Here is a 27,042-nt window from a genome sequence, read left to right on the forward strand (position 1 = left end):
AGCTGCAGGGCCAGATGAGCCGGATCTTTGCTATCCAACACCTCTAAATGTGGAGTAGTTATGTCCTGAGGTCACAAACAAAGAGGCACTGAGAGTTCCTGTTAGAATTTTTTTTTTCAGATTAAGCTTCAAAATGATTTCTCCGTTTCTTTGTGATAATACAAGAGAAAGTATTGTTTGTTATTTTGAAACACTGATTTGTTTTTCTTTCAACTGCTGAGATATCTCTCTCAAAAACGGATTTTGAGTGACTGCACGTGCTAAATACTACAACATCCTAGCAGGAAAAGCTAAAGAAAGAAGTGCAGTTTAAGTTGTAAAGTTATAGAGGACATGCTTATGATATTTGATATGCTGTTGTGTGGATATAAAATGTTTTTTTCAGTCTGACCTTCAGAGAACTGATAAAAAAAAGTACAGCACTGGAAAATTAAAAAAAAACAACTTGTAAATGAAAGGCTGCCATAGAGAATCCTTAACATATACAGGATGATGGAGTGTTTGCTTGGCTTATTATTGGGCATCTAATTCCTAATGAGCACTGTGTGCTGCACACTGAACTGAACATATTTTGTAGAAGCAAACAACAACAAAAGAAAAAGGTGAGAATCACTGGCAAAGTTTCTGTGCGGAGGCAATGCAGAGTGTGTATGTGATGCCACAGCAGCATATTTAGTTTAGACAGAGACAGAGATGGCCAGGATCACACGTCCTGGACCTTCATGGCCTCCTGTGGCCAGCTGTATGTGTCCAGAGTGAAGGAGTCATAATCAGGACTGTAGACGTGAGACAACACAAACGCCTCCTTGTCCTTAGGCTCAGGGTAAACCGAAGCAATGTTGTGCTTGTACGCATAGTTGACAATCTGGCAGAGAGGGAAACACAAGGAAAAAGTGGTCAAGCACACTGTACATGTTAGGAGTGATTGATTGATTAGACATCATTGGCAGTCAGAACTGAAGGATACAGTGAGCTATTCAACTCTTAAATGGCACTTTAAGGTAGGTTTTGTTTCTACCTTATATTTTTATGATATTTTAATTGAGACGTTGAAACGTTTGTTGTAGGGCGATGACATTAACTCAGATAACACAACCTTTTCACAAAGTTTGAATGAAAATCTTAGTTTTAAGTTACACAATTTTAAAAAACCTAAAGCTTTCATTTCTTACAAGCAGACCGTTATCTACAAATCCAAAATCCCCAAATCCCCAATATAAACATCCTTGGAGAAACTGATTGCAGCTTGGCCAAGTAAATCAGCGGGTTCAATCGGCATTTCATGGCAGCGGCTCAGAGCTCTTAAAAGTTTACAGTGCTGACGTGCTGTCTATGTATTTTCATGATTGCCTCCGGCATTTAGGGTCCAGCATGTAAACAAAAACAAGTCCCTTTTTGGAAACATATTTAATACGATTTAGTTGATGTTACAATACAGTTTTTGGCTCATCATTCCATAACATCGGACTTTTGTATCGCAAATGATCACACCACAACATGGTGCCACAATGCACCCCCATTCTATTTTATATGTATCACTGACATACTGTAATTGTGAGAAGTGAGGAAAGAACGCCTACCTTCATTGCGATCTTGAAGGACACTTCTCTTATGGTATTCAGAGGAGGATAAAGTCTTCCCTCAACCAGGTGCTCCTCTGTTACCATGTCAGCTATTGCCTGAGAGAGAGAAAGACAGAATAAATACAGTTGGTTTTTAAGTTGAAGGAACGTGCAGTATAGACTGAGAAAGCAGGGGAAAGTAGCACTGAGATGAAGATTAAACTGAGGTCTGCCCTAGAGTGTAGTAAGGGTGCAGGTGTGTACAAGAGGAGGGAAATGCTTGTTGGACGACGTTTACGGAATTCTACATTGCCAACTGTTCAAAAACAAACAATTTATTAATTATATTGGTGTCAACGTACCTCTGCTGTAGTGAGGAAGATTTCATCAGATATGTGGCGCACTCCGCAGGCTATAACACCCAAAGCGACTCCAGGGAAGACGTAGGCGTTGTTTCCCTGCCCAGGGTAGAAGATGCGTCCGTCAGTCAGCGTCACCTTGCCAAACGGACTTCCACTAGCGAAGATGCCCCGACCCTGATCACAGAGAAGGAGAAGAGGAGAGAGAGAGAGATGATTGAGGGTTTCTTTTTCTTTTTTTTTTAAAACCACTACAGTGCTGTGGAGCAACATTTCTCTGACTGCAGAAGGCAGTAATGCACAGGCACAGATGCCAACAGAAAAAGGGTATATTTAGAAGAAAGAAAGGTTGTCTTTTAAATTTACTGGAAAAAGGCTACAACTAGCCATGTGTACATGCTGTGATTGTTATGCTAAAAAGGCAAGCTTACTTTCTACATTCAGTGTTTTTGGGGAATTTTGACAGAGTTTCAAAACGTCTTGTCAGTTGTTAACTAGGTCTTGGTGTCGAATTTCCTGATTTGCTGTAAGAGCTGGTGGGTAAACCCACCTCAAAGTCTGAAAGGGACTACAACAGCTGTATTTGTAAAACAGTTTTCAATATACTTGGGTGACAAACACTGAATTTAAACCCGATTGTAATCAAGTACAAATGTCTCTGTTCTATTCTGAATTCAGTATCTATAATCTGCATGTACCACACTTCGGTGAGGCTGCGCGTTACCTCCGTGAGCTTGTAGCACTGCTCTGCTGTGCACTCCGCCTTGCTGGTAGGATTACTCAGGGCAAAGATGATCGGCCTCTCATTGAAGGAGGCCATGTCTTTGATAATCTTCTCAGTAAATGCTCCTCCAATGGCAGCCACGCCTTCACATTCAAGACACAGCACAGAGGGGGAATCCATCAGAGTTTTCCAACGGAAAATGACTTCACTTTAACGAGCTCCAATGGGAAAATGTGAACCATGGCGTCATTTGTAGGATTCAGACCACACGGGTCAAGCGCAATCACTGCATCCAGTTCAGTTAGACTTGATTTAAATTACAGTCTCCAAGTTGTCATTTTAAGCCTGGGTCCATTTCTACTTTTAATTATTTTCTAATCATTTTTTCTCTAATCTTGAAACACAGAGGTTGACAGTTGAGTTGAAACAGCTGTCACGTTATCACAGTTTTGATTAAGAATCTGAAAATATCTACCCGTTCATCAGATGTGCAGTGTATGAATTTTACATCCATGAATATGATTGAATTAGTTGATTTATAGCAAATTACCAAGTTTTTATTGTGGTGAGCAAAACTGGAGGAAAAAAAAAATTCACCTTTAAAAGGTTTCTCTGTCTTTCCACAACTGGTCAGGTATTACCGTAAATGGATGAAAGAAACAATGTGGGTTATAAAAGGAGATTTTATACATGACACTGAAAACAACAATGCTCTCCGGGGGATATTTCAGGATATCAAAGTGCTACAATGTCTTGAGGAAACCCCACACTTATCTCTTGTACATGCATTTCAGCAACCGCCTTCCAGGTAGACTAACCTATGATAGCGCTGGGTTTGATGGTTTGCACGACCTCCTCCAGGGTCTTCAGGTGCGGGTGCTCGTGAGCAAACTCCTCCTTCTCGTGGTTCAGATGGCCTCTTCCCTAAGATTGTGTGACATGTCTTTTATTCAAAACTCCGCATGGTGCCGTTTGGTAATTTGATAGCAGGGGATATCTGAGTGGACTGAACAAGTGAGAGAGACACACATTACCTTCACAATGAGACCTTTTGAGTCCACCATCCAGATCCTCTTGGCAGCTTCCTCTCTAGCTACCCCCTCTTTGGCCATGGCCATTATAAGAAGATGAGCAATACCCAGAGCAGCCTGGGGAAAAAAAGAAAAAAAGAAAAAAAAGATGGGCGACTCTCCATCTGCATCACAGTCTCATACCTCAGCCATCATCGGATTTGAAGCTCATTCTTCGGGATTAAGGACAGTTATTTTTTATTTTGAAACAGAATAAAATCCTGAAGAAACACATCCTCTCACCTCGCCTGCCCCCTGGAAAACAAAAGTGTGGTCCAACAGTTTGTTCTTGGTGATCTTCAAAGCAGCTAAGATCCCGGCAACAGCTACTGATGCCGTGCCTGAAAGAAAATGAAAATACTTGTGATAACTTCGCTGATTCCCTGATGTAGCAGGTAAGACTGCAATTAAAATCATTTTTGGCTCATGATCCGTTAGTGAAAAACTGTCTTGTATTGTTTTGTTTAGCAGAAATACATTCTATTTTTTTGGATTTCCTGTCCTGTTAAACATCCCACAACTTTTAAGAATTATATTACTACCTCCCTGTGGTGACAATGACCCCTGTGTTTGTTTTTTTTACTGATTTACATCATGTACAAAAAAAAAAAAAAGAAAAATGGATATTTTAAACATGTTCATTTTGTAGTCTGTTGTGTCTGAAATGTCCCTCCAGTTGGAAGCAGGTTTTACAATTCTTCAATAAAATTCATCCTTCAAAAAAACCAACTCAGCTTAGAAAAAACAGAAACAGAGTTGACCCTCATCAGACACAGGTTGGTTCAATTTGTGGTTTTATCTAAAGGCGAAGGATTAATTGTATTCAGCAAGAGAAATTTATGACTTTAACTAGTGGAGGCAAATATAATGACATGATTACGCAGTAGTGTGTTTGCTCTGCTTCTGCTTGTGAGATAACTTCTTTCTGTTACTACTTGTTTTTATTCAATCTCAACTTTTTTTTGTTTTGTTATGATTTAATATTCCTTCTGTGAATGTTGTATTTCTGAGCCGGGAATACTGGAAAAAGAGGGAGGTTATTTGGATGCTTGGAACACAACAAAAAAAAAAAAAAAAAAAAGCTATAGCAATGGACACCGGCTGCCTGACGGAGGCCAGGAGTAAGATGGCTGAAGGCTTTAATGTAGAAGAGTCGTGTGAATGCTACGGTACCTTGGATGTCGTCATTGAAGGTACAGTATCGATTTCTGTATTTGTTGAGCATGCGAAAGGCGTTGCTATTGGCGAAATCCTCAAATTGAATCAGACAGTTCATCCCGTACCTGTAAAACGACAGCAACCGGTCAGACGTCAGGATCATCTGCACGTCTTCTGGTCATTTATGTTTCCACTCACTTGTCTGTCACTGCCTGCATGAACTCATCGATCAGCTCGTCGTACTCCTTCCCTCTGATCCTCTTGTGCTTCAGTCCGATGTACAGGGGGTCATTGAGCAGCGTCTAGGCCAAAAAATAATACAGGTAATAAGTAAATCAATAAGAGACAACTTGCCATTACCCTTCTGTTTCGGTTTTGGAAGTGATCATGCCTATGAATCAGTGAATGATTACAAAGTCACATCATTAATTCTCTAAACTTATCTGATATAGAATCCACGACGACTGATAAGAGACAGATATGAAGTGCCGCGCCAGTTCATAAAACCTGACTCCAGCCCTACCGCAGCTCACCTGACACTCACCTGGTTGTCAGTGCCGACGTCCAGCAGCACTGGGAGACACTGCTGCGGCCGAACGCCTCCACAGGCTGTGTAGAGCGCCAGTTTCCCAACAGGAATCCCCATCCCATAGCTGCCCAGGTCACCCAGGCCGAGGATGCGCTCCCCGTCTGTCACCACAATGGCCTGCACAGAGACAAACACACATTAGCATTATGACCATGCATTATTAACCTCTCAGGAACAAGCAGCGGTGTGTTTTTGTGTGTGGAGAGAGGGACGTACCTTTATGTCTTCTTCTGGCCAGGAGTTGAGCAAGGTGGCGATGTGGCCTCTATCATGGATGGTGATGAAGAGTCCTCTGTAAACAAGTAGTTTATAATGACAAGACATCGGTATCGGTTGTTGCTGTACAGCCAAGATTAAAGGTTCGATTGATCTGATGATGCATTTTCTTAGATTAGTTTCCTGTCGGCCACTGATTTTCATTCGCTTCTGGAAATCGACGTGCAGAGATTTGAAACTTCCCGGGGACAAAAAAATCCGTCACACTTAATATTTCTGACACCTTTCATTTGTGTCAAAGTGATGTTATCAATCGCCTGTAACTGCGTCAGCCGAACCTCATTAGTGTTCCACACTGTTGCCTTCAGTGACAGACAGACCAAACACTTGGCTGCCAAACAGCAAACATTGTAATGCAGGAATACATTTTACAACACCAGTGTCAGTGTTTGGATCCACTGCTCCGATGCTGTTTTGTTGTTGAACACAAGGAACAGAAGGAGACGAGGAAAATACTGCAACTGTTCCTACCCGCTACTGTGTTACAGTAGTGATGTATGATTGCTCTGGGCCACCATAGTCCAGCTAATTGTGCCGCATCTGATCAAAGTCTCAAGAGTGAAACGTCATAATTTTTCTACTCTTAAGAAATATAGTCTTTTTTGGCCTTCAGAGAGTGCTGTTGCTTTTCTTGATTATATCAGACATTTATACGATAACACAGTATAACTATACTAGAACTAAAAAGTTGTTCCCAAGTATAGCACATGTGCTAATTGCACTATCTTGGAAGTTATAGGCATGGCAAGTTTGTTAATACAGCACATTTCATACACATTGTTTTACATGGTTAAAAATTTAAAAAAAAAAAATTAAGGTTAAAAGACATTAAAACCCATTTTAAAAGGATAGAAACAATTTGAAAAGAAATTTAAAAAAAAAAAGTAAAATACAAGAATGTAGTGTACTTTTTTGATAAAAGACTGTGCAATCAAACTTAGATTTTGGAACATTACTGCCAATTTCAAACTCTAAAAGTAACCAACCCTCTTTAGTACACATGCTGGCCATTTTTAAGTCTACTTCATTTGATTTTTTTCCCCAGTGTGACAGTGAGAGCGCTTCATACTCAACAGTTGGTTAGAATTAGTATATTAAGTGGGATGCAACTGAGACACAGCCATGATGTAAACAAAACACTGACACACCCTGCTGTTGCTTAGACAATTGAAGTGTTTCCACTTTAAGTCTCTGCAAGTTCAGTTGTCTGCAATGAAATACACGGAAATCTAACTCTTAATTGCAGGTTTGGATATCGATCTGAAAACTGTATTCAATGGGAGGTGGTAGGCAGTAAAGTAAAGACATGAAAATATGGTCCTTTGCATATGAAGTTAAGTTTAACAAAATGTATGAATAATATACTGCCTCAACAAAAAGTGCTGTGTAAATTAGACACCACCATAAACTCTCACCGTGGCCTCCTGAAGGCGAGTCCGTACTGCTGACATGCCAAGCCGACGGTTGGAGTGTACACAATCGGCATGAACTCCTCGATGTCAGAGGTCAACAAACGGTAGAACAGCTTCTCGTTCCTGTCCTGTAGTGTCATCAACAGGATGTACCTGAGACGGAGACAGAAAAATCACTGAAACCTGACATCACGCTGTTTGTTTTAGAAACCTGCATGATCTTCCAGTGATTTCAATCAATTGTAACTGCCCTGGAAATATTTCTGCATGGATATCACCTATCAAGAGGGGCAAATATATTAGAAACAAAATTAATACAAGCCCCATGTCATGATCATGCTCCTTCAATGGTTGCCTACTAGCTTTTGTATTAATTTTAAAATTCTTTTGATTGTTTTTAAAGCCCTTCATGGTCTTGCACCAGCCCACTTGTCTGACATTCTTGCAATGTATGAACCAGGACGGCCCGCCAGATCAGGTTCAGTTGTTCCAAAGTGCAGGACAAAAACTTTTGGTGGTGAGGCAGGTTGTAGTTTTTATGATCCGAGCCACTGGAAAAGTCTGCCTAAAGATCTGAGAGCAAATGTAAACCTACACACCCACCTCTGTAGCCTTGCTTTTGATTAAGAATGTTTTACGGCCATTATTTATTTTATTTTATTATGTATTTCACTGTATTCATGTTTTAAAATGTTTCACCTCCTCTTATGTATTTTATTTGTTACTGTCTTTGATGTTTAATTGTTTTTTTAAAATCAATTTAGTTGATTTTATTATTTAATTTTTTTGTGTGTGTGTGCATTAGTCTCAAATTTCTTTGCTGTTTACATTTGTTCTGTCTTATTATCAGCTCGTCAGGCATTACCTGTATGAAACGTGCTATACAATTAAAGTTTGATTTACTGATTTAGTTGACCAATAAAATATTTCCGATCGTGACCTGCTGATGTGCATGTGCAAGGACTTTTTAAGGTTATTTTTTGGCATTTTGCCTTCATTAGACAGCTTACAGTGGGAGTACAGACAGGAAATATGGGGAGAAAAAGGGATCTGAGATGCGAACAAAGGGCCCCAGCGGGAATCTAACCAGGGACGTGTATGGTGTGTTTCTGAGCTACAAGGCCACTGGAGGCCCTTTTAAAAGCGTTTGATGGGACTGCAGATAAAAATGATGAATGACAAAAACAACGGCCAACGGTGCATTGGCAATCAGATGTGAGCTGCTAAAGAAAATTTGACCAAACATGTGGACAGCCCAGATAAAAACGAGCTCATTCAACATCTGCTGCTGCAGTGTGACAATCTTGAATAGCACTTCAGCATGATGTCTGAGCCTGTTCTCTCACTTGTCCAGAGGATTGGAGCGTGTTTCATAGCTCTTCATCACACGCAGGACTTGGACATCCTGGGAGAGGAAGCAGGGAGGCAGCAGGCCATGGATGCCCAGTTGTAAGCGCTCCTCCAGGGTGAATGCCATTCCCTGCAGGGTGGAAGAAGAGTGGTTATGTAACACTATGATCCCTGGAAAGAGTTTGCACTGGGTAAGACCCACAAACTAAATAAGAAATCACACAATCCAGGCCACAGTGACTCATGTGTTAGTTATCGCACTGTGACTCACACCAGCAGCCAAATGAGGTGATCTTTTTTCCAAATTGTGAATGACTCTTTTTTAGAAAGAAACACTGGTAAAGAAAAACAAAATAAGGCCACGTTGAGAAGTCCTACAATTTTTTGATAACTGAGAGCCGGGAATAACATGAAGCCAAGCTTTTATTCTGGTATGTATTTTACCTATCTCGTGTCTGGCTGTGGTTATTGCTGCTCCTCCTTTGTCTAAGCCTTGGCAGGCTTCCCAAAGAGTTATTGGAGGGGTGTGTGAGGTTTAATCTATTTATTCTGTCCAATAGTGTGGAAGCCTGAACTTACTCCCCAGTCAGCTTGACCTCTCTTTCCTCCTCTCTACTTAATCACTCTTTCTGTTACCTATATAAATAAAAAAAATTAATTGGCCTCCTAAGGTCAGTTTGTTTTACTGGGGGTCTGTGTATTCTGCTGAACACACCCTCGTCCTGGTAAATTATTCATGTTGGCAGAGTCAGGTGTGACATGTGATACTGTATTTGATATTTGGTTACTAATAGTACCCTCAGCTTACAATCATTACGTCTACAGTTGTCCACAAGCTGCGTGCTTCCCCATTGAAGAGTATTTTGAGGATAGATGCTGGAGAGCCGAATAACACTGCATACATACACTATAGCAGCATTCACTGTAGCTGCAACCAATAGCCTGCACAACAAAATGTCTGCCTGCCAGGTCATTAAAAGGGCATGCTCTGATACACTGATGCCTGAAATACCAAACACAAGACAGAGACAGAGAAAATCCATGTGGAGGGCAATTTAAAAATAAATAGCCTAATACCATCAATGTGGATGGAAAACTTTTCACACGCAAACGGCGTTAAAAAATACTGTATATCCACATCGTGGACAGACTATAAGACAATGGGCCCCTGGGCACAGAAATGTAAAAGGTCCCCCCACCCCTCCAACACTGAAGCAAGACAACCCGACGGAAAGACAGACACAAAATTGTTTGTAGTTGGTGTAGTTATTTCAGGTCATTTTGTAATTTTTTGTAGGTTAGAAGTTTTGTGTCTCTTTCAGATCATATTGTGTCTCTTTGTGGTTGTTTTGCATCTCTTTGGGTTCTTTTTTTTTTTTTTTTTGGTCCTTCTAGGCCTTGCAGTCGTTTTGTGTTTGTAGTTTTCTGTGTGCTCAATTTGTCTATTTGTAGTCACTAGTATGGGCGGCTCCATGACCTGTTCAGTAATTCATCCGTGATCCACATTACTGTGAACTTGGCCAAAGAGAAAGTCACAGATTAACAGAGTTAAGCTAAACCTATTAGAGTGAACAGGTAAAGAGGCACTAAAGTAAACCCATTAAATTGACACCCCTAACCAGCAGCTGTAATGCAGCAGGTCTACACACTATCTGTCAACACACAAGGACAAAGGGAGTAAATGAAACAAAATGTGGGTACAAAGAGGGTCAATGAGACAGATCCAGTGATATACTTTAATGCAAGCTGACATTTACTTTTTACTAAAGGTAGGGCTCCACTTCCTGACTAATCGCACTGAACTGAGTTGTGAGTCAGCATGTAAATGCTGAGTGGGCATCAGGAAGGGAAGGAACTCAGCCCGACCTCCTATCAGCCTAAATGACAGGAATGAACTCGGCTGAAGCTTCGGTATCTGTCTTCCTGTCCTCAGAGTGGCAAAGCAGGAAAAAAGTATTCCCTGTTTACACTGAATTTGGGGAAAACCTGCTGTAAAACCATTGGTGAATCACTTGGTGGGTGTTTTTTTTTCTTTTTCTTTTTTCTTTATAAAAATCAGATCTGCCACCATCAGAGCAACCGCAGGTTCTTTTGGAAGAGCATTTTCTTTCTGTTTAACGCTTAAAAAAATACTATACTTTCCATACTGTGACTGCAAAAGCATTGGCATTATTCTATGGTTATGCAGTGCTATTGACATTCTCTGATCTGAGTATGGTTTAGAGGAACATAAATTATGAAATAGGTCAGGGATTGTTTTAAAGAGAAGTGGGCCGTCAATCCTCCTTAAATCTACGTTATGGTATTTATTATGCTTTACTGAGACAGAGAGGGCAGACAGAGGCAGAGGAGTACAGACACCACAGAGGAGTCTACAGGGAGACCATTCATAGCTCTAGCCACTTGACCATCTCACTTTAGATAGGAGCTATGACACTCATGTGGCACTCCTGTGCTGTACAAATGTGGTACTTATATGGTATTCTCTGTTTATATATGTTCCACCACCATAGCACATGGTATGTGGGGCTTCATGTTGTCTGTAGACACAGTCATATAATTGCAGTGGCAACACAGGTTCCCCCACACGGAGCAGATTACTTGATTTTGAGGCACTTTGCTGCATAAAGTTGCTTTAAGAGACATTTCATATTAATGCCACCCATGTGTGCTATGTGAAGACAGGAATGGTGAGTGTTGTATTTGTTATTGAATGCATTCATTACCCTACTTACTTTATATGTATGACATAATTAGTATTACTACATGACTGTTGTTTAGAGTAGTTCTTATGCATAATTTCTCATGTGTGTGCTTTGTTGTAGCATTGTCCACAGGACATCACTGGGCCTGTGGCAATCCAGTCTTTGTGATCCCTATATATGCTGTGCAAGGTCAAAGCTACACCCATGTATGGGTAAAGCTCCTAACATTACCCACCAACCTATATAAACAGAAAGGCTGTTATGACATATCACACATAATCTGTGAATTTGGTCATTGGTAATGTGAGGACAATATACCAAATGAGTGATTACTGAACTCCTTGTGTAAATATCACATCGACATTTGATTGAAAGTACAACTTTGGATATGTTAAAGCTGAAATTGTTAGTGAGTTAATCAGTTGACCGATTAATCAATTTAGTAATAGTAAAAAAACAAACTAAAAAAACAAAACAAGTTCCAGTGTCTTAAATGTGAGTATTTTCTGATTTTCTTACTTCGTTATGATAGTAAACTAAATATCTTTGGGTTTTAGACTGGTGGTCAGATAAAACAATATAAGTGAAACTGTCAGTTTGGGTTCTGAGATCTTGTGACAATAATTTTCGAATGTCACTGGAAAATTACTGCCATGACATTTTATAGACCAGAAAATCATTATCTAATCGAGAATAATCTAAATGATCTAATCAAATTATCACAGCCCTGGAATGCAAACATTTGATATTTATACAAAAAATATCTGCTGCATATATATAATATACAACAACACTATTGTATATATGGATATTATATATTATATGCCCACCCTCACTACCTACCCCTTTGGAAGACCTTTTGTGGTCAAAACGTTGTCATGTAGAAATTTAAAAAAATAAAATAAAATAACTGGGAACAAGACTCATCTTTTTGTGCAGATATTTGCATACAAGAAATCGAAGTTAATTTATAAATGTGGATTCATGCTATGCCGCCCGGTGTTTATCAGGAAGGCACCAGACACATGAGCTCGCTCGCCTTGTTGAGGTGTGGGTTCCTGGTGATGTCGTAGCCCCGCTTCTTGGTGCTGACGCTGGCCCTGCGGTTCGCGCCGGAGTGGCAGACCCGCGCCGCCTGGAAAGAGGCCCTGTCGGCCGGCAGGATCCCTGCAGGATGACCCGGGGGGCCGGCGAAGACCCTCATCGGGCCCGCTGCCTTGCGCCTGCACAGAGACAGTGCGGCTCGTCCTGGGAGAGAGTTCATGCTGCCTGCAGACAAACCAGGGAGCAAAACGCAAAAACGCGCAGCGTGTTTACGTCAAATCCTGCTGGCGGTAACGTTGGAAGTCACGTTCCAGTTAAAAAAAAAATGATACACACGACCTGGAAACGCCAGACGTACCATGAACAATGTAAATTCAGCAAATATGTCGTCCTGTAAACAACCTGCTTCAAGTAGGAGCAGTAAATCTGAACCATTAGCTTTAGAGAAGCTGAGTCACGTAGTCACTGTTACAACAGGTGCCACGGTCGCATCAGCCATTCATTTTAGTGCTGAAAAAAAAAAAAAATTAATAAAAACTGTAACAATGTAGAAATGATGGAGTCGCGGAGACTAAACCTCCAGCCGACGTGTTCAGTGTCAAAACTGCTAGCTACTGTTAGCAGCCCGCAGCTTTTTATGATAATCGCCGTTTTCTCAATGGAAAAATTTGCGCAGCTAGTGCTAGCTACCTAGCTAGCGGCCAGCTCGGCGGTTAGTCCTACCTGAAAACGAGGTGAAGCTGCCGTGCACCTGACTTCTATCTTCATACGAGGCACTCCTTTTGCCCGGTGCTCGTGTTGCCGGTCGCCGCTGTCGGTAGACGTCGGGGACGGTAGACGGCAAACAGCTGATCCAGGATCTTTTGACATTGACGGTTTCACTTCCTCCGATCGGCCCGCCTCTGAGAGCAGCGCAGCCGCCAATCACGCAGCAGCGCGGCGGGCTGCGACGAGGCCCAACCCCCCCGACCCGATTTCACACGGTAAACAGATCCTCAACTCGACATCTGCGCTCAAAATTCAACATACATACACCTCATAACGGTGTAAGATTTTTACCATTTCCATTGCACTGGTAACACCGTTTTGCCGTGGTTCAAGTATCATGGCTTAGTCCAGTTCCATCACACCCGCAGCTGAGAAAAAAAAAACAACCCTAACATTTTTAACTCTTTGTCATGAGCTCACATAAACACCCCTTCAACATACAAAAGAAAAATTCCATCGTGCTCATGCACTTCACATTAATAGCCTTTTGGCTCCCTCTGCTGGATTTACCAGTGTCTCCCAGTCGGAAGGCACTGGTAAACCACTATCGTGGCCTGGGTTGACCTGTTTTATACCCCGAAGACAAAATATCAGACACACCTCTCAGTACAATGCAATACGGTTACACACACTGTTCGAATCGACGTTTCTCTCAAACAGGTACAACAAAAACTGGATATTATAACCTTCACGAAGGCAGGATTTACTGCATTGTGTTAGACTGGATTAGTTTTAGATAGGTGTACCGAATAAACTGGCAGCAGTGTACACAGTCTACCGACCCACATCATATGCACGTCACATACATGTAGCAAAGCAGAAACAAGTGTCTTCTCAAATCTCCTGAGCTTAATATACCATCAGTAACACTGATATACATAAAACGTAAATATATCTAAACATTACTAACACATAAGTCTTCCTTTACAGTCCATGTATACCAAGTACACCCTTCTATCCTCAACCAATTTAAACTTTTTGATCAGAGAGCAAAGATTTTGGCTTCATTCTTACAGTATTGTCGTACCCTACATTAAATTAAGATTACTAATTCGAGGATTTGCATTTTATATACTCACAACTTTTCATACTTGTTCCCAAATGGTTTCTTATTGGGTTAATTTATTCTTTTGGGCACCAGTTTATCAAGGGTAATGCACCATGTCAGCATAATGTAAACCAATATAAATATGGTTTTCTAACTACATTTTGACACATGGCTCCTCTACAAGACGTGGCCAAAGGATTATTTCACAGTTCAGAACCCAGTTGATATTTTTCTTTAGTGGAGCAAATTTCCCAAGAAACTAATACGTAATCAAATAACTACTTACCCTTGGAGGTCTCTGGCCCCGGGACAGTTGTCCACCTTGCCCAGTTAGTAATCCAGTTTTTAGGAACAGCTTTTTAGTTTAAGGGTATCTTCTGGCTGGTCAGGATTGTAAGATGCTAAATATAATGTCCAAGTACATAAGAAAATTGCCCACTCCAAAGTATCTCTATCTAAAAACGGTTTATTAAAAAATTATAGTACATTTTCATGATGGTGCATCTCTATTCATGTTTATAACAAAAGCAAACATTAAGGAAAATCACAGTTATATTTTGGTTTTCATCCAATACGTAGAGCAAAAGCTTCCAAAGTGTCCACTATCTCTGTCCATTTTCCTACAAATGTCCATGTAGTCTACTTTCCATTGCTGTTACGGTCTAAGAATTTTTACTTTGGATAAAAATAAAAAAAGACACTTTAAATAGTACAAGACATTATGCAAAAATAAATTATAAAAAGCACAACGAATCTGTCTGCAAAGACACACATAACATGGTCAGAACAACAAACTTAAATAACCAACAAAATCTCACAGCATCCAACAACCTGCTTGTTGAAACTGTTAAATCTTTACTTCAAAAACACCAAAAGAAGGATAATTTTATCCATCACCAGAGGGAAAAACACACACAAATTACATTTAATACAAATAGGACAATAATCCCATTCATTTATCATCTCAATAACAACAGACCAGGCTTAATATATCTGCATGTTATCTGCAATTTACCACCTCATCTGAACCATTTTTCTTCATATGTAAAAATGAAATTTTTTGTTGCAATTATGTACAGTGCATACAGAGTAAAAGTATACATAGATACAAGACATTTTCAAAGACTATGCCTGTGCCTGTGATTGAACAGATCAAGGTACCTACTTTTTGTCTTCATTTCCACCATTCTGGAAACATTCAGGAAAAGGTCAAAAAAGACGGAAATGCTTTAGATGACTACGCTGGTGCAGCTACGGGAGCTTCTATCCTAAGAGAAAAAAGTGACAGAGGTAAGGTTAAAGTTGCAAAGGACACGTTTTTTTGCTTTAACTTATCGTTATGGAGTAAATGTTGATTGCACAGTGTAATGTCTATGGAATAATGACACTGTCTGCGTTTAGATTGGTTCCCTATAAGCCTCGCTTTCACTATTTAATTCTGTCTGCCACCAGGTACGAAATCTCTCGGGAAAATGAAGGCTCGATTTATGGCACTAAGGAAGTGCTCTCTGCCATTGTGCAACCAAAACAGGAAGAGAGTAGCGCTTTTGTTTTCCCCGGGGCTATCGGTAGCTTTCCCAAAAGTAGCGGAAATGGCGGGCGGTGGAACAACCGGAGTAACTGTGGAAACTCTACCCGGCAAAAGAAAAAGAGACCCGTTGTCGAAGAAGGCGAAGAAAGCAAAGAGGGAGAGTGATAATAATTAACAAAACAAAAAACTTATTAATTCAACCAAATTTTTCAATCTGCCTTTATTATAGCACTGAAAACGGAAAGCGATCCAGTCTTTGTGACAGTGGCGCCAACAGTAAGACCACCTGGAAACACTGGGGGGAGCAAGTCAAAGAGTTGTCTGTTTCCACTTTAAGTTAAAGAGGGAGGCATGATTGGTCATAAACCAAAGTGTTGGACAAATTTACATTTTGATCTGATGATGGCACTAGAAGAAAAAATAAGGGATCACCAAAGTTGCAACAAGTCATCCTGAAGGTAACACGAATGTCTGAACCGCATTTCATGGCCAATCAATCCATCAAATACTTTTTAAGACACTTCATTGAAACCACAAACGTCAATCTCAGGGATCACCAAAATCGGTGGGATTCTTCCTCTGGGGACAATGAATGTCTGTAAAAAATTTCATTGCAATCCACTAAATAACTGTTGCGATATTTAACTGCACTAAAGTGGTAGGCACACTGACATCCACAGATAAAAAGGAGAAGAAAAGCAGGCGGAAACAGAAAGCAAGGAGACACACAAAATCACTTTCAGCAGATGACTGGTTCAGAGTAAACTGTATGTCAGTGTTTGTCAGTATTTGTGTGTGGCTCTTACAGAAAGACGGTTATAGTCCCTCCGGCCGTTGCTGAGTCCAGGCCCGATCTCAATGGACGAGTAGCTGGGGGGCTTCTCTGGCCAATCCTTCCCTTTTCCTCCTTTTCGTCTCCTGCTGCCCTCTTCGTCGGAGCTCCAGGAGCCTTTCCGGTGCTGAGGAGGTGAGTAGCTCCTCTCCCTCCGAGCTGCTCTGCTGTGCAGCTCCTCCATTAGATCATCACGACTTCGGACTCGTGGTCGAGACCCGCCTCCTCTCCTCCCGGCCGAGCCTCCTCTCTGATTCCTTGAACCGCCGTGTTGCACTCTTCCTCGCCTGTTCTCCCAATCAGAGTCATCACTGTAATCACGTAGGATCCCGCGCCTGGGAGGAGAGGCATCTCTGTCTCTATACCTACGACTGTCGCGTTGGGCACCTACTCCGGAGCGATTTGTACTCCCACTGGACTGACTAGACATCCTGGGGCCACCTTGGGCTCCATGTCCACCTCCAGGCCCCCTCCGAGAGGAAAAGCTGGGTACACGTTGGACAATAGGAGGCAGGGTGATCACCCTTCTCTCCACCCCTCTCACCCCCATCTCATCCAGGGCTGACAACATACTTGGGGGCCCAGGTGTGTAGGGAACTGCCTGAGGAGCCGGCTGGGGCTGTAGCTGAGGATGAGGCTGAAATGGAGGCATATGCTGGGCTGTGTGCAGAGCCATTTGAGGTCCCCCTACATCAAGCCCCCTCACCTGGTTCTCCAGGTAGTCCAACACCTGGTTGGTACCTTGAACGCTGCCCTGCACACTCCCGTTCACATGGTGAGGAGGCGGAGGAGGGGGGGGCTGCTGCTGCATGGCCATGGGGGACAGCTGCATGGGAGCCATTGCAAAGTTTTCCTTGGCATAATAGTCTGGGTACGACCCTGGAAAAAAGTCAAATAAAATGTTTACAAAAGAATTTGGAGACAAATAATCTTAAACCTGCAATGACTGTTTTGTTTTTTTTGGCCACTTGGGGGCAGCTGAAACAAGCTGTAAACACAGCTGACATATTACCCTATACAGTGGATATGACAAACATGGTGAATAACCTGTATAGTTTCCTATTTACAGCAGGTACAGAGCAACGTTAGCATTCATTTGGAGTTGTGTTTGTCACCACCTAATGCATGTAAGTCCTATTTTCATTCTCGTTTAGTTCTATTCTTGGTATTTATCAGCTCATAAGGGAAATATATGACTTTCTAGCTGCTAAATGTCCCAGTATGTTCACCAGCTAGTCAGTAGACAGTCGAAAGACATTCAAACTCTCCGTAGAGCTGAGGGTCCTGTGGAGTTGGTTGATAATTCTCTGCAGTTTCATCGTTGTGAGCAGCCCCTTTCACATACAAGCAGTCATGCGATCAGTTATTAATTTAAGAATATTGATTATAGCTGCTTTCATCTGAGGCAAGGGCTTAATTTTCACAGGGACTTTCCAAAAATTATATTTCTTATCTCCCCCATTTTTAACAGTCTGAGTCTGTTCACTGAGTAAAATGTCTTTTAACAGCAGCCTCTCACTGTCTCACAGTTGCCATTGTCCAGATGAGAGAAGCTCTGAGTTAATAAAAAAAAAAGGTCAAAAAATCGTTTGGATTGCCTTCAGTTCATCTTGTGCTGACAGTGATCAACGCTAGGAGCAACAATGAGTGTTTTGTGAACTTTCTGCCCTGGGTTTTGCCTTTTAGGCTACATAAACACTGCCCTAACCATCTAAACGGTGGAGTTGTAAGGCAGCCAAAGAGAATATCTGCAGACACTACTCAAGCCTGAACAAACTACAATGTCATGCACGTTTCTTTTGGGTACAGAAACTTACTTAATCAATATTTTGATTTGCAATTGATATTCTCAGAAAAAAGATGCTAAAACTGAACATCAGTCAAAGATAGGGCTGTAAAATTCTGTGCTTTTCAACACAGCAATTTTTGTTTTACTATCGTTGAAAGCACAAAAACAGCTTCATCTTAATATGTTATTTGCTTCATATAAATGGATACAAATGCAGGAAATAGTGTTCACATAGTTTAAGATTTTTTTTTTTTAACTTCATTGTGTCCTCCCACTTATGAAACCAAACCAAACAACACACCTTTGGGTCTGGGCAAGAATTCAGCAAAGGATTACAGATAAGTCGTATTGTGCTCCCGTGACCCTCACCTGAATACAGAATGGGCACGCCCTGGGAGGAGACGTTGGAGCTGATGGGAGCGTAAATGGGTTGGCCATTCATCCAAGGAGCCATAGCCTTCTGAGCATCTCGCAGCATCCTGTGCTGCATCACAGCTGAAACCACAGCAGAGAAGAGAGGCAGTTGAAAGCTCTGCACGCGAGTCGGCTCCTTGATATCAGTGATGACTGAGTAGACTTTGGTATTTGACCTTGTAACATGTGACCGAAACCATTTTTTCTCCATGAGGTAGTGAATGTCTATGGTTCTGTTGCAAATAAAAAAAAGTAAAGATCTTGCAACACCTTACAGAGTTTTCTGCCTTCAACATTGATCATCTGCCCTTTTCACAGCAGACATTTTGAATTATCATAGCTGGAAAGGCACCGGGGATCATAACAACATTAACAATGGCTGTGTTGTATTCAAGTATCCCAGTAGGTCACGACAGTGGGACAGTGAGCCAGCATGAGCAATACCGGGACCCTGAAACCGAAGCAGCTGAATAGAATTCAGCCATTATTAAATTTCGTTATTTACACGTCAACTTTTCCCTCTGCGACACGATTTCATAGCTGCTTGTGAAAATATCAAACATGGTCTATATCACACAGGGTTCTGGCCACAAAGTTCCTGCCCTTTCTTTTTCTTTTTTTTTTTTTTTACTCTCTTTTTACTGGTATATGCCAAGGCACTCACAAACAATGTAATCATTGTATTAAGTCTTATAAGCCGTGCATGTCCATGCCTTTAATTACTGTATAACAGACAAGCAGGTAAGATCTAATAAAGTTAAAAATGTAAAAATGCAGGTTTTGAAAACAAAATCCATGATAGAAACCGACCTTAATAAACTAAAGTGTACCGTCATAATACAAAATTCATTAAAGAAGAAAGGTAAAACAGACAAATTTGTATTCCTGCCTTTTCAATAAACTTACAATACTGTATCTTAATTTTTTTTTTTGCGTGTTAAATACTACAAAGGTCAATCCCATAAAGACATACAGCAGTTGGCATTCGTGTTCAAAAGAAAGATCACTGCTGCATGACACATGCAATCCCTGTTCTGAAACAAAGGAAAAGAAAGTCAAACAAGTTTTACGCATCGACGGACTCAAGGCCTACAATATAAGGGCTCTGTCCATGTCCTGTCAAAATAATCTGACAATGAAGAATATTATTCAAAACAGTCTTTTCCTTATATCAGATTCTTCCAACCAAAGATCATCACAATCCTAATTCCCTTAAATAACCTCTTTCTAAGGTCACAAAATAATTTTACAATTTATGACAAAGTGCATTTCATTAGATTTCTCTGTTTAATTATCATAGCTAACAAACTTATCCTGTTCATCATAACCAACACAACATAACTGGTTTCCGCTTGTGATGCCAAAATACTGCAACTTAAAATTGTTCATTGTTGTCTGTGTTTTTACTTTCATATTTGTATCTTGCTTATGTCTGTGAAGTACTTTGGAACACACGCTGAAAATATCAATTATTACTGTATTATTATCATAAAAGGACATTTTTCGTACGCCAACACGGGAAGCCAAAGGTAGGATCAATGAAAAGACGGTTTTTGTTAGTAAAGTGAGAAGCGAGATAGCAAATTTGCTCAAGTGTTGTAAAGTGTGATGTAGTTCTGATGGTTTGAAATAAATAGTGGTGGGAAGTGACTCTGTGCATTGACTCAAGTACTATACTTACAGTTATACAGTTTTGAGATACGTTTACTGGAGCATTTATATTTTATGCAACTTTATATTCAACTCTACTACTCCACTATATTTTAAAAGGCAAATACAATACTTTTAACCCCACTACAGCTATAGTTACTAGTTACATTGCAGATTTCACATATAAATTCTTTGATCAGTTTATAAAATATGTTTACTGTTTTTTTTTTTTAGATTAAACGACTCAACTGTATTTAAAGTAGTTAAAATTAGATCTGCTGCAACATAAAAATATGTCTTACATGTTAATGCATCAGAAATAATAATCCATATAATAATAATAATAATAATAATAATAAATAATATTAGACTGAGAGGGGTCAGGGTTACTTGAAGTACATGCTGCTTATAATACTTCTGTACATTTACTCAGGTAAGATCTTGAAATTGAATTCTTTCATTTTAACTAGCGTGTTTTAAATAAAGGGTCTGATTTATTCTTCCACCACCGCAGAGTATTGACCTGTCTGGCTCCTGACTGTGTCTCGTGAATTTGCCTCCTAACCAGCTGTGGGTAAGAAATAAAAAGCATCTCCTCTACCTTTTTCTGGGCAGCAGCATGTCTGTGGACAACACGGGCAGCGGACATAGCAGCAGCACTTCTGCGGGCAGCACTGACAGCAACATATGCAGAAAAGCATGATGAGCAGGAGGGCACCGATGATGATCAGCAGGACTGTCAGCCAGTCTGGAACAGATCAGAGGAAAACACCAAAAAATTTTAATTTCAGAGAGTGCGTCCAGGCTCGACAAGAACTCGACTAACTGAGGAAACGTACGGTACACGATGAGTTTGATTTCCCGATCTGAGTCCCCTGTCGTGTCACCAGCGGCATCGATGGTGCAGAAATAAACACCGTTATCCCACCACATCACCTCATTGATGACCAGGTCAGCCTCTGTTGACAGATAACGTTACATTTCCGTAACAATAAAACAAGAAAAAATATTTGGGTTTACAATGTCCTAGGCCGGGTCACTGCAGTAAACGCATTTAAAATATTTTCAATATGTACACAAAAAGATGTGGAAGAAATGTACAAAATCTGCATTGATATTTGAATATATATGTTTAGGTTGATTTTTCTTGCACGGTATATACTCTGCGTTTGCTACTGTCTTACTTCAGGCACTATAGCTTCTCCAGTTATTAGGCAAAGTGATAATCAGCAAATACTTCCGCCCTAACGTACAGTAAGTTCACAAACCACAATAAAAACTCTATTTTAAAGAAACATTATTGGTGAGTAAAGTATATTATTTTTTTTCCTGATTTCTGTGCAGGTATACGCAGCCTGTATGGTGTCTTGCCTAATCCACTGATCCCAAATCAGCGAGAGTGTATCGACAGTTCACGCTGAAACAGCAACACTGTTGGGATCGACTCACTGTTTTGAACGCTAATTTTGCGTTCTCTGTAGTCTGCCCCCAGTATGGGCTCATTAATGCCTCTCTTCTGGATCACTGTGCGGACTGTGCGCTGGCGGTCCGGGCAGTCATTGGAGGGGTCCTGACCCAGCTGCAGAGCAGCCTGATAGCCTTCACAAACAGAGAGGAAAAGGATGAAAGAGGCTCCATTGATTGCATTTTTCTTTTATCTCAGTGTCCGTACCACTCAACACTGCTCAGAGCTCCACCTTAACTAATTCCTTCACTGTATAGGTACGACAATCATTTTTTTCAGTTTGCCAATGTGCTGCTGATAACAAGCTTAAAGCGATTACGTAGCAATAACGGCACTTACACGCCAGCACATGAAAAAAACCCAAAAAACAAACATGTTTGTTGCTGCTGCTTCAAAGTTGATGTGTGCTTAATAATATTATTAAGATAACATATTTCTCCTTACTTATTGTGATATTACAAACAACCGCTAGTCTAATATCAATACACTGCTAGGTCTACAGATGTTTCTCACAGAGGACGTTCTGAAATATCGTAGCAGGAAAAGCACAGGTTTAATTCACTTCACTGAAAATCCTTAACGAAATTTGTTTCACTAGTGCTTTTCCTACTCTGACAAGTCAACATGTCCACAAGAGAGCCAGCACGTACCATCCCAGGACCCAGACACCAACAACTAAATCAAAGATTTTGAATACAATTTCTTCCTCCTTCTTTATTAAGCCTGATGGGACTTGATGGATGACATAAGAAGTTCTGTTTATTGTCCTGTGCCATTCTCCAAGTCACTTTTGACTTTTTTTCAGTTTTTAAATCAATACCACGATCTTTTTCAAAACTTCAAAAGGGGGACTCAGCCGGATTTAAACAACAAAGTCAGTTTACAGGTCTTGGGGAATTCCTACTGAAAAAAAAGCTGTGTGAAGTCTGATAAACTGACTCATCTGCCAGTGTTTGAGTTGCACTGTGGGTAATTTGGGCGCCAGGTTTTGACAAGGAAGAAGAATGCGTGGAATGCAAACAAAATCTCTAGTTCTGCTGCATCAATTTGGATCTTTCTTTCTTTTCTTTTTTTTTTTTTTTTTACTGCCCGTCGTCAGTCTGACAGGAGGGCAATTCTAAATCTGAGTCCTCTTTTAATCAAGTGTGACTGTGACTTCCCTGAAAATTACCATGAAACAATTACTCATCACACTTTAACTGCACCAAGCAGATAATGTTTGGCAAGAGCGGATATTATGGGAAGAACAAATTAAATAAGTTGTCACTGAACATTTTGTAACTAATATGTTCATTAAAATGTTTCCTCATTATGATAAAAACAGCATTCAGATGGTTGCAAATTAGTTGTATTCTGAACAACTGGACAACAGAAAACCGAATTCAACACATTAATAGCTGTTTTGAAAACTAATAAATCTAAACTAGTCTCTCCCTGCCGGTTTTTCATTTTTATCACCATCCTGTTGTTCGGCTACATTATGGCACATTACAATCAAAGTCTCCTTCCACCTGTAGTCTCACCTGTCGAGTAGTACTCCAGGACTGGGTCTTTACAGAAGGACTTGTATCTCCAGGTGACCAGGACATCCTGAGGGTTTGCTGAGGTTGTATAGTCACAGCGCAAAATCACAGAGGCAAACAGAGTCGTTCTCCTCTCTGTCTCTCGGACAATCACCTGGATGGACAGCAGCTCTGATACAAGCAGGAAGAACACATGGGAGATAAAATGTAAAACACCAGTATACAGGACACACGATTCAACTTATTGTAATTTCAACACAGAAACACTCCTAAGCTTTGCTCTTGAACGCTGGATTGATAAGAATCTGACCAGACCGGTTGACAGTTTACTCCAGATTTCTATTTCATTAGAAGTAATAACACTAGTCAATCATGATCAGCGATTCGGAGAGAGAGGAGAACGAGCTGATGACAGGAAACCGCTGCTAATTGAGAAAAGTATCAGGTAAGGTGTAAGGTCAAGGTTTACACTTTCCTCCTTGAAATAGTTGTCCAAAATCCTGAAAGAGGCTGTAATTAACAATTATTTTCATTATCACTTTTATTATCTTCCAATTCTTTTCTTAAGAAATCGATCAGTTATTCAAATCGATTAAATGCCATAAAAGAGGGAAAAATTCCACAAAAATCACAATTTCCCAGAGCTCAAGTTGACGTCTTCAAATTGCTTTATATGGTCAACTAGCAGTCCCAAACCCAAAGATATTCTGTTTACTGTTGTAGAGGACAGTTGAAACGCTGGAACAAGTCCATTCTGGGGCATTTTTCTCAAAGAGTTATCGAATAATCAACTGTGTTTCACTTGCAACACGATATCCTGACTTCATTATTTAGCCTTCCCCTTATCGAAAGGATTTGAGACAAAATAAAAGAAACACCCATCAGTATAATTCCATAAGGTTCAACAGGACCACAAACTGCAGCCTGCACCACTGGTGGAATGCAGGACACCGCAGAGCAAACTGCAGCTCTCCAAAAATAAAAATAAATTAATTCATTAAAAAAAAACAAAAAAAACCACACATCACTGCGGTAGTTTGCCAAAAAGCAGCTCGACACTCCACAACGCTACTAGGAAGATATTTGGTGGACTGATGAAACTAAGGTTGAACAGGCAGCACTACGTCTGGTGTAAAAAGGGGACTGCAAACCAATATGAAAACATCATCCCTACACTGAAGCAAGGTGGAGGGAGCATCATGATTTGATCCTGCTTTGCTGCCTCTGGGCTCGCCATCACCGAGGGGGATTATGAATTCCCAGGTTTATATCAAGGTATCTTACAGGATAATTCCAAGCTCAGCAGAGGCTGGGGGATGCGGCAGGACAATGACCCAAACCATGGAAGTAAATCTGCCACAGTATGACTTCAAAAAGAGAAAATCCACCTTCTGGAGCGGCCCAGTCGGAGCCCAGACCTGAACCCAACAGTGGTAATGTGGAATGACCTCCAGACGGACGTTCACAGCAGACATCCTAAGAATATGGCTGAGCTGAAGCAGCGCTGTACCAAGAATGGTCAAAAAAGCCTCCTGAACATTGTGCAGATCTGATCCACAGCTGCCGTAAGTGCTTGTTGCAGGCTACTGTTGCCAAAGGAGCTTCGACCAGTGACTGAATCCAAGGGTTCCCTAACTTACTGCACCATGAATATTTAACAGGTTTATTCAATTAAGGCGTTAAAGATTATTATTGTTTGTTTGTGTGTGACCAATTAATGAAACAATCAACCCCCCCCCAAAAAAAAACAGGTAATTCCAAAGGGTTCACCTACTTTTTCTTGCCACTTTAAACTGAACTAAAAACCAGGAGTGTGTTCTATAGACCACGCCGTCCAATCAGACAAATCTCGGACGATCTAACCGTCTTCATTCAAAACGACCTGATTTTTCCCACTAAACCCTAAAAACCTGATCCCGCAAGTATCTAAATTCAAGAATACTACGCTTTAATAATTACTCCTTTTAAAAAACGTTAAATTATGCTTTTAATACTCAACTAAGATGAATTGGATATAAACTCCTGGCACCTTAGCAGACACACACACACACACACACACACACACAAACAAACATTTGTTTTCTCTATATATGCTGTGTATTTTAAAGAAAATTCGGTGTACACAGAACCTGTGGTGTCTAGTCACGTGACCACAGTCGGCCTTGTGCCCGTACCTGTGGATAATTAACTTGTTCACGTTACTGTGAATTTCGCCTGTTTGCTCAAGTGGCTTCACTCTGCATTCCTGCCTGTACACAGACAGAAAGCAGATGACACTTTAGGTAAAGCATCATCTTTAAACATGAACTCCGAGCAGACAGCGTGTTTACAACTAAGACTTTAAAGCCTCACCTGTTGGCAGGTGAAGCAGCAGAAGCGCCATCAGGATCATGTTTCCCATCTCGTCGCTCTTTATCCTTCCGCAGAAGCTCTGCTCTCTGTCCCGTAGAGGAGGAGGAGGAGGAGGAGGGGGAGGGGGAGGGTCAAAATCCACTAAAAGTGTTGAGCGATTGGAGAAAAACCTCATGCAGGCTGCCGCTGTACACAGCAATCCGAGTTTTTTTTCCCCTCAAGACGACATGGTTTGTCTTTTCTGCGGTGAGAGACGAGTGTCTGCGGCCGCGCCGACGGAGAGGTTCCCCCACGCAGAGGCCGCGTCGGAGGCGGATCATCCCGCCCGGGCCCCAGCTGCAGCTTCAGGTGACATCGCTGACCCCGCCCCGTCTGACAGGTGCAAAATGGAGGAAAGGAAAGAGGAGCAGGAAGCGCACGGTGATCCCAAAGAGGGCGGCAAGGTGATAAGTGGTTCCCTCAGATTGTTCAGTTTCTCAAATGTCCTACTTTGTTTGCTCAGTATACTCATCTGTATTTAGTCAAATCTAGAATGTATGTACAAGCTTACAAAATATGATCCCTGTGGATGAAGCTACACAACAGCACAGAAAAAAGTTAAAAATGAGATCCACCTGGATCCTCACATGTATGTATCAATAAATAAATAAGTCAGTAATATATCTTACAATAGTAGAACATGATATGAATTGAGTACTTTTACTTTTGACACTTTAAGTACATTTTGCTCATAATACTGTACTTCCAGCAGCATATAAAATAGTTCCCTAACTCTTCTTGTTCCTCAAATACAACAGTAAAATGCTGTTTACACATCATTAATAATAATCCAGTAATATAAAAGAGGCAAACTTACTTTTATTCTAGTAACATTTTCAAAGCAGCACTTTTAATGGTTTATATTCACACTGTGGTTTTGCTACTCTTGCTTAAGTAAAGGATCATAAGTCTTCCTCCTCTAGGTACCAGCAGTGTGCATTGTTTCCACCCGTAGTTAATTAGCAAGCAAACTCATTCATTCAACAGTGGATGATAGTTTAAGAAAAAGCACCACGTTTGTGATATAGATCATTCAAATTTGAGTATTTGCTTTTACTGATATTTAGCTAATGTGGATACACATTCAAGAGTCTGGGACCTACTGACATGGCTTAACACTAACTTACTATGAGAAAATCAGTTTGGTAATTCAGCGGCACGACTACACATGTTGATCACACAAATCAGCACTATGCATTATTTATAATTCTCTAAATTCTTCCCTGGCTGCAGAGAAAACACCACTTTTTCAGTCCATTTTCTAAGCATGTAGTCCTCTATCCTTAGACCCTCTATTCGGATAAAGACCCCCCCCACCCCTTAACAGGAAAAGAGTAACGGTGGAGAAACTGACAGCCTGATTAGTAAATCACTACTTTATT

General features: G+C 40.8%; 2 protein-coding genes across 5 annotated transcripts in view; both read right to left on the reverse strand.

Moving 5' to 3' along the window:
• me3 (malic enzyme 3, NADP(+)-dependent, mitochondrial) overlaps positions 1-13,144 on the reverse strand; it is a 13,558-nt gene extending 414 nt beyond the window's left edge. Inside the window, exons 1-15 of the mRNA XM_040148649.1 lie at positions 12,973-13,144; positions 12,245-12,474; positions 8,497-8,630; positions 7,154-7,303; positions 5,679-5,754; positions 5,418-5,579; positions 5,072-5,175; positions 4,889-4,998; positions 3,959-4,056; positions 3,680-3,793; positions 3,464-3,569; positions 2,646-2,788; positions 1,925-2,098; positions 1,581-1,679; positions 1-865 (exon numbers count right to left, since the gene is read on the reverse strand). The exon at positions 1-865 is cut by the window's left edge and continues 414 nt beyond it. Coding sequence (XP_040004583.1) covers positions 704-865; positions 1,581-1,679; positions 1,925-2,098; positions 2,646-2,788; positions 3,464-3,569; positions 3,680-3,793; positions 3,959-4,056; positions 4,889-4,998; positions 5,072-5,175; positions 5,418-5,579; positions 5,679-5,754; positions 7,154-7,303; positions 8,497-8,630; positions 12,245-12,469 — 1,857 coding nt within the window. The 5' untranslated portion in view covers positions 12,470-12,474; positions 12,973-13,144 and the 3' untranslated portion in view covers positions 1-703. The remainder of the gene's footprint in view (positions 866-1,580; positions 1,680-1,924; positions 2,099-2,645; positions 2,789-3,463; positions 3,570-3,679; positions 3,794-3,958; positions 4,057-4,888; positions 4,999-5,071; positions 5,176-5,417; positions 5,580-5,678; positions 5,755-7,153; positions 7,304-8,496; positions 8,631-12,244; positions 12,475-12,972) is intronic.
• A 1,369-nt stretch (positions 13,145-14,513) lies between these two features.
• LOC120801843 (immunoglobulin-like domain-containing receptor 1) lies at positions 14,514-25,971 on the reverse strand. 4 transcript variants are annotated; one of them, XR_005709142.1, is made up of 9 exons: positions 25,622-25,971; positions 23,270-23,440; positions 21,731-21,880; positions 21,121-21,240; positions 20,883-21,029; positions 18,587-18,712; positions 16,403-17,307; positions 15,231-15,328; positions 14,514-14,740 (listed from the first exon to the last, which is right to left on the reverse strand). XR_005709142.1 is itself a non-coding variant. In XM_040149125.1 (8 exons), exons 1-8 carry the CDS (start codon positions 25,794-25,796, stop codon positions 15,317-15,319), a joined length of 1,806 nt encoding a protein of 601 aa, XP_040005059.1. In that variant the 5' UTR covers positions 25,797-25,971; the 3' UTR covers positions 14,514-15,316. The 4 variants fall into 4 exon arrangements, 2 of the variants coding, with proteins under 2 accessions (XP_040005059.1, XP_040005058.1); XR_005709141.1 differs by having other exon boundaries at positions 15,231-15,333; positions 25,622-25,970; XM_040149125.1 differs by having other exon boundaries at positions 14,514-15,328.
• Between the last annotated feature and the right edge of the window lie 1,071 nt (positions 25,972-27,042).

This window comes from Xiphias gladius, chromosome 16 (genome assembly GCF_016859285.1).
Source record: "Xiphias gladius isolate SHS-SW01 ecotype Sanya breed wild chromosome 16, ASM1685928v1, whole genome shotgun sequence".
Classification (NCBI taxonomy): domain Eukaryota; kingdom Metazoa; phylum Chordata; class Actinopteri; order Istiophoriformes; family Xiphiidae; genus Xiphias; species Xiphias gladius.

Bases quoted from the DNA above. Each gene is read 5' to 3' on its own strand.
- LOC120801843 (XM_040149124.1), bottom strand. From the start codon at position 25,796: ATGAGGTTTTTCTCCAATCGCTCAACACTTTTAGTGGATTTTGACCCT. The intron at 21,030-21,120 runs GTACGTTTCCTC...GATCTGTTCCAG, and splicing joins AATCAAACTCATCGTGTACC to ACTGGCTGACAGTCCTGCTG. The intron at 17,308-18,586 runs GTGAGGGTCACG...ACTTTTTTCCAG, and splicing joins CGTGCCCATTCTGTATTCAG to GGTCGTACCCAGACTATTAT.